Genomic DNA, 13,299 nt, shown 5'->3' with positions numbered 1-13,299 from the left:
GAAGAGATTCCCGGGACCTATGCGACCACATATGCGGCGGAGACGGAGGCGAATTCAAACTCCTCCACATACATGCCCACGCTTCTATTGTCCTCGGGGCATATTGTGTCGCCTGCACCTACGCTCTTTGGGCGCTGTGGGGTCTCAAGTCTGGCTCACTAATTAGGAGAGATGATTCTATAGCTTTAGATGCTAGCTTCGATTTCCTCCCAAGCAGCTACATATCGGAATCATCGATCTACACGTCAGAGGAAGTACCACATACATGCCCACGCTTCTATTGTCCTCGGGGCATATTGTGTCGTCTGGCTCACTAATTAGGAGAGATGATTCTATAGCTCTAATGCTAGCTTCAATTTCCTCCCAAGCAGCTACATATCGGAATCATTGATCTACACGTCAGAGGAAGTAGAATGCCTTTAGGCTATCTAAAGGAAGTTTAGTAGCAAGTCACACACTCACACCTTATCGTTCTTTCTAAAGAGGCGTGTCTTCTGCTGATGGAACAAGCTCTGTGCCCTCTGCAGTAATCGTATCTCCGTCAACGAAGTAGATGAGAAAGAGGTACAACTGAAATTTCCTGTGATTTTTCTTCACTTCTTTCCAAGCCACAATGAAGGCAACGATCACCTTGCCTAAACAAACATATACCGGTACGTTTTTGACACAGAGCAAAGTATAGGGACTTGAGGCCTACCAATGACGTAGAGAACAAATAGACCATTTACCACGAACACCAATACGGAAAAGACTTCTCGATCAGATGCGCCGCTGTCGCTCTGATACGACAAGGCCATTAGAGTTCCCAACATCAAGTTGAGAGAAATGACAAGCAGTGACGTCAGCTGTAGCCAGTGATCAGTCGTCCGCTTGTTCGGCTTTAGCTGAGCGTGCAATAGAAGAAAAAGATTGGCCAGTAGCGCCGCTATGGCGACGTTAGTGTGACTCGTTTGTCCGAAAAATTGAATTCCACACGTCAGCAAGAATTTGCGTAGCAATTCCGTCACTTCCCAATACCAATACTTCGGTTTGTAATTCTCGTTGAGAAAGTGAAGCGACTGTATGAGATTGTCGCGAAATGGAACCGGTCTTAGATACAGACTAACAAGCATTTCGTCGTCTAATTCGCCGTCATCGTCTTTGGCTCGCCGCGTACGTTTCTGTTTGAAGTAGAGACCAATGAAGAGAAGCACGGGAAGAGCAATGACGTAGACTATCAAAGACCAGCAAATGATCCACAGGACTCTCCAACTAGACTCGTAGTCGCACTCCAAGCTCAGATCGTCTTTGAGAAACCATCTGCAGAAGGAGTTCTCTCTATCGGTCGATAGGCAGAGTTCGTGACACGTCCACGGTTTGTACGGTATAACGGCCATTATCTGAGCTGTAGTGGCCGGCCAGGATACAAACAGTAACCACCAGGTGTTACGTAGGCACGACGTTCTGGCTAATGATACAGTCCGTACGGTCGCTGGAGTCGACTTGAAACACTTTGCGATTGCGTTGTATCTGATTGTATAGTATGTCCATATTAAACATAGGATTCCCGCCTGGCACGAGACGCTGAAAATGGGCGCTTTCAGGGCATTGAGTTTCAACGAGTCGCTCAGGCACGAAGGAGTTGCAACCGCAATGACGTTGAGTTCGAGTATTTTTAAATAATTTCCAAATTTTAGTATTAGATGTGGCCACGGTATGTAGGCGAGTGCTTGAAACACTCCGGCCATGACTTGACCGAAACCAATGATGATTTTAATTTTGGCGGCAATGTGATCGACGAGCGTCTTTGCTTTATCTCTTCGAGCCTTATCGGCAAAATACAGTATGAGCATAGCGACAGCAAAGAGCGCCGCAACGCCAAGAATTTGCAAACCGGTTCTCCAAGCAGCAGGACAATGATAGCATTTTTGAAACCACGAATAGTAGCGTGGTTGACAGACTGCGCACAACGGACCTTCGTAGCCTTTCGAACACATGTCTCTTTCTCGAATTCGAACCGAGCCGTTTGTTCCATTGCAACTGTCCTCAATTGGACAAGGATGAATTTTAGGAAATAATTTGAAAAATTTCATGGTATTGTCGCGCCTATAGCTATTGTTCCTCGTTTTCAAGTTGTCGACGAATAACACGTAATCGTTTTCGAGCTGAGACCTGTTGTGATGATTCGATATATTCCAACTGATCCAGTAGCCGGGCTGAACGGAGAGATAGTCGTCGACGCATTTCTGTCCGGGTTCAGAGCACCTGTAACACGAACCAAACCGATCGAGTCTGTAGAAGTTTTTGAGGCAGAAACAGGCGCGGTAGTTTGCAAGTGCCGTCGTGTTTGTGCCTTTTGGACACACGACGCAATCGGCTGCACTTGTGCCTGGACTTTCGTGAAAGGGAACGTAGGTTCCTTCTACGCAAGGCGTGCACGAATTCTTACCAGCCGCATCTTGGTAGAAACCACCTGCATGACGACGAGGGTCATTCTTTATGATTGAATTGCGGTTTTTTGTGTAGTACCTGGTGGGCAGTCAGAGCAGTGTGATTGGCCATCAGCGACCGTGCTCCCTTTCGTTCCAACTGGACACTGGGTGCAGCTAGCTGATCCCATAACGTCGTCTCTGAAGGACAACAGCTCGCATTTGTAACCCATTGTCGATAAGTATCGCGCAGATGTAATTGTTGTCTTCAACGTTATCACTGTTGCTTTCGTTATACAATATCTACGGGGAAGAAGTCGGTATTGCCCTTTTCCTATCGAAGCTTCTTACACGTGCGTTGTGTTAGAGAAGAGCGGTATTTCGTTTGTTTCTGAGCATCGAAGATATCTGCGTTTCACGGAATTAACCTCACGATTTAGCTATTAGACACCAGTACATACATTTCTGTTACTCGACCGAGGGACATATTAAATAGAAATGCATTTCTAGGAAGATGATGAAGCGGGTTGTCTTGGATATATCTAAATTGCTGTGTTAGCTTTCAAAGAAATACCATTTCTATATGACGATACATTTTTTTTATGTTCAACAAATCGGAGAACGCTCCATCTTCAAAGTAGGATATTTGGTTGCTCATCAAATTTCTGCAAAAATCCGTTCAAGTTCTACAACAAAAGGACGTGCCCGCGGTTCACTTACAGAAACTTCAGATTACTCAAGCGCTTGAATGAGTGAGCTCTCACAGCCACGAGTTTATTATACGCACAATGCCTAAAGTAGGTAATAAGACGCCTGTACGTATAGTCAACGATGACTTCTCCTCACAGTCGACGAAGCGTTGTCTGATTTGAAAGAGACGCTGGAAGTTCTTCCAAAAAGTTTTTCGAGATTTCACTTAATTAATTAAATCATAGAGGCATGTCGAAAGGGCAGCAATAACGCTCACGTACAGACTATTAACTCGAATTGTTTCCAGAAATGAATTGGTTAGAAATCCTATGCTGTTGGCATTAGCACGACTGCCGTCAAAAAATTGATTAATAACTGAGAACAATTAAAGCACGGATACCTACAAACTGCTGATAAAGGTCTTCTTTCTGAAAACATTTGCACCTATAGTTGTCAGGTTGTTTTCTGATAGATCACTAAATCAGGCCGCAGAACAGTCAAAACCGCGGTTACTCAATGTGTGCTCAAAGCTTTTACAGTGATATGAACCACGTGTGGTTCTCGAACGTGCCGTCTTCTAAACGACTAATGGCGTTGCCAGATAAGTCTCTACGTACAGAGATATGGCCATTATAACTGAAAAATACCCAATGACTACTTTACAATTCCAACAGGTTGGGGAGAGAACGAAACGCTCTGTAGTCGACTTCGTGAATAGCATTTGAGGTAAGACGCCTGTAGGTAAAGAAAATCAAAACTACATGTATAAGTCACGATATTCGTCTCTTACAAAGCCCCAACAGTAGGCAAATCTAGGCAATCCGGCGTCAGTCGATAGATGCTGTTGTTTCTAAATGATCTGCAGAAGCACATAGAGACAAAAATGAAAGGAAAACATTATTGGTCACAGTTTGAGCCAGTGAGTGGTGCTGTCTCCCACTGAAACAAAAGAGTGCTTTGTAAGCGACTCGAGTTTGTTGTGATCAAGGTCTCTACACACACGCCAAAATTCATCTCAATCCATTATGAAAAACAGACATGCATACAAGTAGGACAAGTGAGGAAGATAGCTTATTCCCTCTGATTCTATCTTTTCGAGGCCATTATGAGTCAGCGATCTATAAGGAAGACTTATACATCGTCTAATCAAACACGGTACACATTTACAAGATATTCAAGCCAGACAGGTTGAAGAATGATCTACTTTCTAGGTGCTTGATTTCGTTCTGAGACAAATCTCTGGTACATAATTAAAACAGATACCGTTTACAGAGTCGAAGAAGTGCGATTTCTTACATGAATTCGAGATCGTCGTAACTGACTTGGCTTTCGAAGAAGCCCCGCGCCGTTTGAAGAAAATTGTGAGTGAGATGTCTATGATCAAACAGACGTGCCAAAGGGTCTCACAAAACCACGAACTTACAGTGATTTCAGGCGTCTCGGCAAGAAGAAAGGTTGACGGAGACTGTTATTATTTCCGCTGCTATAAATAGACAAACGCAAAATGATGGACATACAGAGGGCTTTCGCCACGGCGAGTTTACATTTGGACCAGATCTTCAAAAGGCAGAAAAAAATCTTGGTCCACGTAGTCGATGGCGTTATGGTCAAATTTGCTAAAAAAATTGAATTGCGTAAAAGAAGGGAATAGCACGTCTTGTGACGAACAAAATTCGAATTCCTTTTCGGGGAAGACTGTCGGCCAAAGGCAGACTCATCAACGACAAAACGGAGCCAGAGCAGTCAACAGTTCCAAGCTGTATATTACAAGAACATTGCTGACACCCTGGATACTGATGGTAAAAGCCGTCGACGTCACGAATTAAACAGAGCAGAAGAAGCGCAAGAAGTCGAGCTGACATGAGTTCATCGACCGAGCGAATGACCGCCAATGATTTCCTTGAAGTCTAGGGAAGTTCTAAAGTACGGTGACAGCTAGTGAAAGCACTCCGGGGAAAGAGAAACAGAAAGGACTTACACCGGATATTGAAAGAGAAAATTTAGCTATACATTGTAGAGTCAACTGTCGTAGCTTGCCACTTTCGTTGCGTGGAGCTAAGGCATTCAAAATATCCATCAGACTCAACATGCAAGATCATTAATTGTAGTTTACCTACTGAGGCTCAGTATCTTAGATTAGAGATAAGAGATGCTCTCATAGTCAGTGCTAAAAAGTGCTAAAAAGACAATGTTCGTTATAGACTATTTCAGTTTCATCATCAACACGGCTATGATTAGGAACCATCATGCGACGACTTCAAGGTGCTCGGCTAGTGAATAGAACGCCCTTTTTGAGCAAGCAACGACGTTGCACTTCGTTTTCCACGCAAAAACTCCGACGAGACCGAGTCGAGGAATCGTTTCGACGAGATCGAAAGCCCGAAGATGACGCTACGCCTTCTAATTACAATTGCTCTTGCTTGTATTACGCGCGCAGCGAAACTAGTTCCACAGGGTACGGAAAGTCGCGGTGCCTTCCTTTTTCGTTTTCTGTAGCGTGCGCCTTTTCTTAGACATTCCATTCGCTCCCGGCAATTTCCTCGCCGTTCGAGCGTCCAGCGTTTACGTCGACACCGAGAGCGTGCGTCTCGAGCCGCGCTGGGCGCTCGACGGCTCGTCGAGTCAGTATATAGCTAATTGTTTCGCCTCGGAACTGGAAACGTCCCCATGGTGGTCTCTCGACCTCGGGCGGGACATCGCTCCGCTACGAAACGTCCTAATAGTGCCGGTGAAGCGCTTTGCACCGGTTTTCGTGGCGAAGCGTCTCGCCGTGGGCATTCGAGCCGAAACGGCGATCGCGACGATTTCGTGCAGGCGTGCAGACGCCAATACCAGCGATCTCGTCGAATTCTCGTGCCCGCCCAAGGCAGCGGGACGCTACGTCAACATCACGGTCACCTCGTCGTCGAAGCCCTCACATCTCGTCGTGTGCGAAGTGATTATAAATCGCGGTAATTCTTTATCCGAGAACCAATGAGCGCGCGGGTGAAGCGTGCGCGTCTCTCTAGATGTCAACCCCGTGCACGTGAATTGGTCGCGTGCCGATGCCGTAGCGCACCTGCGCCCGCGCTCTGGTGGTCGCGGCGGCGCGCATTTGGCTATCGACGGCCAATGGACTGGTGGCCCGTGTGCAGAGACAGGGTCCAAAAGCGCGACTCCATGGCTTCGCGTCGACTTGCGCGGCGTCTACTTCGTAACCGAAGTGCACGTGCTATTCGCGGCGGGCACCGGAAAGCAAACGAGCGTGGGCGTGGGCAGCGGAGCGAGGCAGAAAGACGTGTATCTGTGCGAAGGCAAAGGACTTTACAAGCCAAACATTAGACGTCGTTTTCTGTGTGCCGTGCCTCAGTTGGCAAACTACGTCCTCATAAGAAGAACTCGAAACGATCTCAAAGTGTGCGAAATAGACGTGCTGTACGGTAGGTAATCTTTTGAAAATTCAATTTTAATTAATTAATTTTACTTCCGGTGCAGATCAGATTTTGAATCTCTACGGCAACGTCCTTGCGTCGGCGTGGAATCAATTTCGAACGTCGAATCTTCCGTTCAAAGCTATCGACGGTGGACTGGGGACGAGCGACATCGAGTGCTATCAGTCTCGCAACGTCACAGGCAAATGGTGGCAACTTCTATTGGCTGAACGTAGAAACGTTTCCCGCGTTCGAATTCTCTCCCAATCGTCGTCGTCTTTTCGTAACGTTTCGGTTCTTTTGGATGGCTCCGTATCGTGTGTGCGCTCGTCGACGGTGGCCACTTGGACGACGTACGCTTGTCCGCCCAATGCGTCAGCGCTTTCGATTCTCGTCGAGGAGGACGACCAGAATGTTCTAACGCTCTGCGAAGTCGAACTAGACGAGACGAAATATTGCGAAGGTAAAAAAAGAGACTTTCTCTCCCCCAGCTACATTTATGGTGGACTCGCTTAGAGTCGCCTCCAATCATTAATCCGATTTTTGAATCGACTGTTATTCGGGACGGGGAAACGTTAACGTTGACTTGCCGTGCAACCGGTTGCCCGCCGCCACGCACAATCTCCTGGCTTGATCCTTCTGAGGAAGTGACTGACAATGCTATTACTGTAGCCGACGTTGGGTCGCTTAGTTCCTCCTTGGCCGTGACGACCAGCGGAACGTTTATCTGTATTGTCGAGAATGGGAAAACGTTTGCTAACGCCACGATTCGCGTCTTTGGTTTGTCTTTCGATTTTTTTACCGTTGGATTTTTGATTTGATTTGCATTGATATAGGGCAGGATCGTCTCAGAAGGCCGTACAATTCTTTTCGTTTTATAGCGTCGCCTCCAGACATCGTGTTTGTGGACGTCGGTGACAATTTGACGCTAATTTGGCGTGCCAAAGGAAAGTCCTTGCCCCAGATGAACGTGCGATTGATGAAGAATGGAAGAGACGTCTCGTTTCGTAGCGGAGTGGCGCAAGTCAATTCGACTAATTCAACTCAAATGACGTCGGACGTAGAAATCCGCATTTTTCAAATTCAACGGGAAGACGCGGGCGCTTACTGGTGCGAAGCGGGAAATACATCAAAGAGGACCGACGTTGTCGTTTTGAGTAAGCGGGAAAAAATCTTTTATTGTGCTGCTTCAAAGATTAATTAACGTTCGCAGATCGACGTCAAAGCGTTTCATTGAACGCATCAATTTCTTCTCGGAGTGCTGAACTTCAATGGAAGAGCGTCGTCGATAACGTAACGTTATTCTATGTCATATTCAAACGGACGACGGACCAGTGGTATGAAACAGCGGGCAACGTGTCGGCAACAAATCAGACCGATCTTCGATTCATTCTGCGCGAACTCGAGCCTCTATCTAAGTACAAAATCGGCGTTGTACCGTGGTGCTCCTCAGAAAGTGGCAACGATAGTCTGACAATTATGATCGAGACACTTCCCGATGGTCAGTAAGCTCAAAATGTTGTTAGAAATTCCTTTCTAAGTTCTTATTAGTTGCTAGTAAAGTGGCTAATTTTTCCGTGACCGTGGTGTCTTCGACGGTCGTCGCTTTGGCCTGGGACGCTCCCGTTTACGCCGGGCCACATGGGATCATCTTCTCATACAGAGTCTACTACGAGCTCTTGGCGAACGAGCGACGGCGGAAACGTGCGATCTCTTCGATGGACGTTCCCGGAAACGAGACGTCAGCGGACTTGCGAAATCTGCAGAAATTCGCTCGCTATCGTCTTCAAATGACGGCTATAAGTCTGTGGAAAGGGAGTCCGTATGAAAGCGAGTCCACGGCTCCGGTGATAATCCGAACAGGAGAAGATGGTCAGTCAAAGTTCTTTAAATAATAATTTCAATTTTCAAACTGTTATTTTTAGTGCCGTCTGCTCCTCGCAACGTTAGCGTGCATACGGTTACGAATAGCACGTCGACGCTGCAGATACGCTGGATTGAGCCTTCGCAGCCGAATGGCAATCTTTTCTATTTTGTTCTATATCGTCCTTCTGGTTATAATGGCAGCTTTGAAAATGTATCGGCACCAACTCCCGCCACCAATTTTTTACTTACTGGTTTACCAGTGTACACAGAATTTGAAGCTAAAGTTAGGACTCTAATTAAAATTTCGTCGTTTTTACGTAATCTCCCTAAGGTACAAGCTAAGACCCAGTTCATGGGACCAACTAGTGCATCTGCGTTTGGAACCACTGATCAAGGACGTAAGTCGACGGCCCGACGCAAATCTTGTGTTTTGTATATACCGTCCTTATGTTTTTTAGTGCCAAGTAGGCCGCTAAATGTAACCCTCTCCAATGTGAGCGATACTTCCGTTATAATTAAATGGCAGTCACCCGAACGTCCTCAAGGACAAATTATTCGATATAGTGTAAGAATACAATGGAACTGCGTGAATTCTTCTACTACGTTTTGTCACTAGGTTTGTTACCAAGGTGCTAAACAGTATACCGAAGCGTGGGAGACGAAGACCGTATCAATGAATCGCTGTTTGCTAGCTGCGAACCACGCTCCACCTGCCTTTGTCAACGTCACTGGTCTTCTTCCCGTCACTCTATTTTCGTTTACAGTAAACGCTTGCACGGTGAAAGGAAAGGGCAATAGCAGTGATCCGATCAATATCATTACTCGAACTTCAAGTAAGATATTGCATAGAACCCTCTTTGTAGCTAGTACGACGTTTTGGGCATTTGTAGCAATAACCTTGATCTTATCTTTAGCGCTCATGCGACCGCTATTTGGAAATAGTAGCGATCAATGCAGCACTCTGTCAGATACGTTGAACGTAAGCCTTAATCAGCCGTCAAATATAAGAAGAAGCATCGAGTACGCAGCTACGTGCATGTCGTCAAGTGCGGACTATACACCGATGTTCTTTTATAGTTTCGTTCAGCTTTTGGTTACCGCTGCTGACGAAAACAACTCGTTCACCGACCTAGACCTTCTCCCCGTGGGAAACTATTCTCATCTGTCGACTCAGCCCTACGTCGCCGCTCAGTTCAATTACACCGACATACCCCAATCGCTCTCACTCGGCGATGATAAATTGTATGGTGGGTTTTTGAACGCTCGCCTAAAGACCGAAACGCATTACAAATGCGCATTGAGATCGTTTGCAAAAGCGAATGACGGAACGGTAAGTAACCTAAAAGTAAGCCACAAGGAAGCTATATTTCCTGTTTCTTAGCTACTTCATAGGACATCGTATTTGGAAGAAAAATGTATAAGTACTTTTCTGTGCCGCTTAGCTGACGTTCACCGTTCCTTTTCAAGGTTATTTGGTCGTCGTCAAAGACTGCCCACATACACTTGTCATGATCGGCATTGTTGAAGCTGTGGCGGCGGTAGTCTTTTTACTTCTACTCGTATCGTGGCTCTGTTTGACGTAGGCAAGATTTCTATTGCACTTGTAGAGCAACAATGCCATTTCCCACTTGGATAGATCTCGCAAGAGGACTCGGAAGAACTCCGCACGGCTACAACATCTACGCCTTATCGATCCTGTCTACGACATAGGTATATGACAATGCGACCATCGTATAATCCGTCAAACATGCGTGCCGGTTTCAGTGGCACTTGACGATTTCAGCATGCCCTCCGCTCGATCAGCCGATCCGTCAGGAGAAGTCAAAGCGGCGCTCGGCGAGACGGCCATTATCGGCGTTCTCGTCACGGGACGTCCGCGACCGAGCATACGGTGGAACGTCGACGGCAGGCCCGCCGTCGGACCTCGCGCAAAGATATTGGCGAACGGATCGCTGCAGATCGCTGGCGTTCAATCGAGCGACGCCGGCGTGTATCAGTGCTGCGCGACGAATTGCGCTGGCACGACGTTTTGTCAGATAGCGTTGAAGATTTTTCGGCGGAGAAAGAGGAGAAGTGGGGTCTTTGTTGTACCAGCGTTGGCATGTTTTTTTTTGCAACTCTTCTATAGGAAGGTTTTCTCAGGCGAGCACCGTTTCGGCAAGGTCGTTTGAAGATCACGTGGAAAAGCGACGCGCTAACGAAAACGACGGATTTCTGAAAGAATTTGACGTGAGTCGGACGATTGGCGAATTTTCACGTTTCATTTTGTGCGCGCGTGTAGATGCTAGATCCGGAGAAAGCGTTTCCAACGGTCGCAGCAACGGAGAAACAAAATCGCGAAAAGAATGCCTATATTCACGTTCTTCCTTGTAAATAAATAAATAGAAACGAAAGATGTGGAAATACATTCTTTTTAAATTTTTAGACGATCACAGTCGAGTCAAGCTAGGCGTTGCCGATGAAATCGTGGCTTCCGATTACATCAATGCTTCAGTGATAAATGTTTGTAAACTGGCACACAGACGCTTTATTGCAATCCTCGAGTTTTTTAGGGGTTTGAGGAACCGCTCGCCTACATTGCATCTCAAGGACCAATGGAACAAACGGTTCGAGATTTTTGGCGGATGATTTGGCAAGAAAACGTTCAGACGATTGTGATGCTCACAAGCTCGGAGGAGCTGGAAGCAGTGAGCTTATACCGACGCTTTTACATTTCACCGGAGGTCTCTTTTATATAGTCTCAATTCGTCAAGTATTGGCCGGACGACGACGAAGCCCGCTACGGGAAAGTACAAGTCGTAGTCAAAGAAGTATCTGCGATGCCTGACTTCTTTGAGCGCGAGTTCGGTGTCAGCAAGGTACGGTGCTGCGCATTTCTTTTATATGTATGTCTTGAAAGAATTTTTTTCGTTTTTAGAGTGTAGTCGGTAGCAGTCATCGCACCGTAATGCAGTTTCATTTTTCCACGTGGACCGCTTTGATGCCACCGAATCCATCATCTTTGTTGTCTTTTGTAAAGAGAGTACGATCCCATCACGATTCTCTAAAAGACTTCAGTCCTATGGTGATACATTGCACGTGAGTTGTCATATCTTTTAGTACTATTTGGTGCTGGGAATTCTTTGTATGCAGAGAAGGCGCAGGACGAACGGGTGCCTACATTGCTATCGATTTTGCATTGCGACAATTGGCCAAAAGCGATGCGGTTAGCATGTTTGCGTCGATTCGCGAAATGAGACGATGGCGGCCTGGAATGGTCCAAACGGAGGTATCTTTTATGGCGTTTTATTGCACCTTGGAGCTTTTTTCTTAAAGGTTCAATACATGTGTTGTCATCGTGTTGTGCTCGAACATCTGAGGTACAGGTACACAAGAATTTACGCCTCCAAGCTCGACGCGACCATCAGGCGTCTGGCCGCAATCGAACCCGAAACGGGGAGGACGGGATGGGAAGAAGAATATCGAGTAAACGTCTATTCATATTCAAACATGACTATATATAAGAAAGAAGCACGCTTTGTTCTTAGCGCTTAGACGAAACCAGCAGCAAAGCAGAAGACTTTACCTATCATATAGCGGGCAGTGATGCGAATGCAGTCAAAAATCGATACGATGACTTAATTGCTCGTAAGTGCCGCAGCAGCTTGGCAGTTAGTCAGGTCTCAGTTCTCTCTCATTGAAGCTGATCAAAGCCTCGTTTTCCTGTCCCCACCCTCAAACTATATCAATGCTTATAAACTATCGGTTTGCCTGCATGCGCGGTCTTTTTTTTTGCATTGTTTTATCTTTTTGTCAGGACGGCTTTAGGAGGACTTTCATTGCCACCCAGGGTCCCTTTCAGGACACGTGCGCTGATTTTTGGCGAATGGTGTGGGAATATCGGTGCTCGGTCGTTGTCATGCTGTCGCGATTATTTGAAAATGATTTGGTGAAGATAATTAATGAAACCCAAGCTTTAGCCTTGCGAGCGCTCCTTTTTCTTTTGTAGGAAGTCTCGGCTCTCTTTTGGCCCGTCGATCACGCCATGGTCTTTGGCACTATTACAGTTGTGCCGGAGCGCGAGACAATTCGCAACGGTTACGTGATAAGACAGACAAAAGTCACTCGTACAGACGTACGTTCCCGTCTCGCAATGGAATCGTCTTTGTTACGAATTCCTTTAGGAGTCTCTAATTCGGATGGTGACAGTTTTTCACTACCTCAATTGGCCATCGAGCAATGAAAGCCCGGACCTCTTTTCATTGCTACGTATGGTAAGGGAGCTTCCGGACAGCGGTATGGATCCTATTGTTGTGATGTGCAAGTAACGCTTCTTTGCTTAATTGTTCAATTAATTAATTAATTAAGTCGTCATCTTTTAGTGACGGCGTTGGTCGCTCTGGAACATTTGCTGTTCTGTGTAGCGTCTTGGATAGGCTTGATCGCGAGCATTTCGTCGACGTTTTTCAAACCGTCAAGACCTTGCGATCACAGCATCCTGATATTCTGCCGTCAATCGTTCGTTCTCAATTATTCTTTTCCGTACCGTTATCTATAGCGATTTGATAGATGCACTACATTTTCTGCTACATGGCTGCCTTAGAGCATCTCGGTTTTGACGTCGACAGATCGGAAACATTTGTGTGACATCGGGCCGGTGTAGGTGGTACTGATGTAATGGCATGCATGTTTACTTTGCAATCATGTACTATCTATCTTTAGAATTAACATCTTTTCTAAACCAAAATGCAGAAGTTCGTACGGTACGGAATTTAGAACCTTCTCTGGACATCTCACGTGAACTTTTCTAATTGCACCTGATGGCAATAATTAACAATTCATCTGCCGCAGCACTGCTGACATTTCTGCTTACTTTCTTAGTCCATAACAATGCAGTGAAACAGAAAAAGCCTAATTTTGGAGACCGGATATAAGTGGGGCCCCCT

At 46.2% G+C, this 13,299-nt stretch overlaps 2 protein-coding genes and 1 long non-coding RNA gene across 12 annotated transcripts; 2 read left to right on the top strand and 1 right to left on the bottom strand.

Moving 5' to 3' along the window:
* Window positions 1-108: 108 nt before the first annotated feature.
* Window positions 109-6,019, bottom strand: LOC136190473 (uncharacterized). Of its 6 annotated transcripts, XR_010670565.1 has the most exons (25): window positions 5,341-6,019; window positions 5,212-5,275; window positions 5,077-5,153; window positions 4,767-5,016; window positions 4,643-4,714; window positions 4,522-4,581; window positions 4,395-4,472; window positions 4,266-4,337; window positions 4,145-4,216; window positions 4,007-4,090; window positions 3,889-3,957; window positions 3,762-3,833; window positions 3,636-3,707; window positions 3,503-3,574; window positions 3,380-3,448; window positions 3,255-3,323; window positions 3,129-3,200; window positions 3,002-3,073; window positions 2,870-2,950; window positions 2,760-2,816; window positions 2,509-2,711; window positions 698-2,452; window positions 465-635; window positions 266-392; window positions 109-217 (listed from the first exon to the last, which is right to left on the bottom strand). XR_010670565.1 is itself a non-coding variant. In XM_065978636.1 (24 exons), exons 4-23 carry the CDS (start codon window positions 4,958-4,960, stop codon window positions 478-480), a joined length of 3,453 nt encoding a protein of 1,150 aa, XP_065834708.1. In that variant the 5' UTR covers window positions 4,961-5,016; window positions 5,077-5,153; window positions 5,212-5,275; window positions 5,341-6,019; the 3' UTR covers window positions 109-238; window positions 465-477. The 6 variants fall into 6 exon arrangements, 2 of the variants coding, with proteins under 2 accessions (XP_065834708.1, XP_065834707.1); XR_010670563.1 differs by having other exon boundaries at window positions 266-635; XR_010670564.1 differs by having other exon boundaries at window positions 266-635; window positions 5,216-5,275.
* LOC136190516 (uncharacterized) lies at window positions 3,239-3,972 on the top strand. Its single transcript, XR_010670575.1, has 3 exons — window positions 3,239-3,517; window positions 3,571-3,824; window positions 3,893-3,972. It is a non-coding gene; the product is annotated as an uncharacterized lncRNA (long non-coding RNA).
* Window positions 5,237-13,263, top strand: LOC136190456 (receptor-type tyrosine-protein phosphatase S-like). Of its 5 annotated transcripts, none has more exons than XM_065978613.1 (34): window positions 5,243-5,553; window positions 5,612-6,049; window positions 6,107-6,517; window positions 6,573-6,971; window positions 7,025-7,288; window positions 7,345-7,665; window positions 7,722-8,009; window positions 8,060-8,380; window positions 8,434-8,657; window positions 8,706-8,772; window positions 8,833-8,939; window positions 8,991-9,207; window positions 9,289-9,394; window positions 9,452-9,704; window positions 9,756-9,789; window positions 9,842-9,953; window positions 10,011-10,084; window positions 10,139-10,447; window positions 10,503-10,603; window positions 10,656-10,743; window positions 10,800-10,876; window positions 10,927-11,061; window positions 11,113-11,232; window positions 11,292-11,452; window positions 11,507-11,642; window positions 11,690-11,839; window positions 11,902-12,001; window positions 12,057-12,118; window positions 12,171-12,302; window positions 12,363-12,488; window positions 12,538-12,677; window positions 12,736-12,871; window positions 12,923-13,012; window positions 13,076-13,263. In XM_065978613.1, exons 1-33 carry the CDS (start codon window positions 5,484-5,486, stop codon window positions 12,998-13,000), a joined length of 5,757 nt encoding a protein of 1,918 aa, XP_065834685.1. In that variant the 5' UTR covers window positions 5,243-5,483; the 3' UTR covers window positions 13,001-13,012; window positions 13,076-13,263. The 5 variants fall into 5 exon arrangements, 4 of the variants coding, with proteins under 4 accessions (XP_065834685.1, XP_065834683.1, XP_065834684.1 ...); XM_065978611.1 differs by having other exon boundaries at window positions 12,923-13,016; XM_065978612.1 differs by having other exon boundaries at window positions 12,923-13,019.
* The last annotated feature ends 36 nt before the right edge of the window (window positions 13,264-13,299 follow it).

The sequence above is a fragment of the Oscarella lobularis genome, chromosome 8 (assembly GCF_947507565.1).
Source record: "Oscarella lobularis chromosome 8, ooOscLobu1.1, whole genome shotgun sequence".
Taxonomy (NCBI): Eukaryota; Metazoa; Porifera; class Homoscleromorpha; order Homosclerophorida; family Oscarellidae; genus Oscarella; species Oscarella lobularis.
The sequence above is the reverse complement of the archived record's forward strand: the minus strand, read 5'-3'. Positions and strand labels throughout refer to the sequence as shown.

Excerpts from the sequence above, each read along its gene's own strand:
- LOC136190456 (XM_065978613.1), top strand. The coding sequence starts at position 5,484 with ATGACGCTACGCCTTCTAATTACAATTGCTCTTGCTTGTATTACGCGC. Across the intron at positions 8,010-8,059 it reads GATCGAGACACTTCCCGATG|TTGCTAGTAAAGTGGCTAAT; the intron begins GTCAGTAAGCTC and ends AGTTCTTATTAG. Across the intron at positions 10,448-10,502 it reads TCGGCGGAGAAAGAGGAGAA|GAAGGTTTTCTCAGGCGAGC; the intron begins GTGGGGTCTTTG and ends ACTCTTCTATAG.
- LOC136190473 (XM_065978636.1), bottom strand. The coding sequence starts at position 4,960 with ATGTCAGCTCGACTTCTTGCGCTTCTTCTGCTCTGTTTAATTCGTGAC. Across the intron at positions 3,575-3,635 it reads CACACGTGGTTCATATCACT|TGATCTATCAGAAAACAACC; the intron begins GTAAAAGCTTTG and ends GGCCTGATTTAG. Across the intron at positions 3,449-3,502 it reads AAGACCTTTATCAGCAGTTT|TCGTGCTAATGCCAACAGCA; the intron begins GTAGGTATCCGT and ends TTTTGACGGCAG.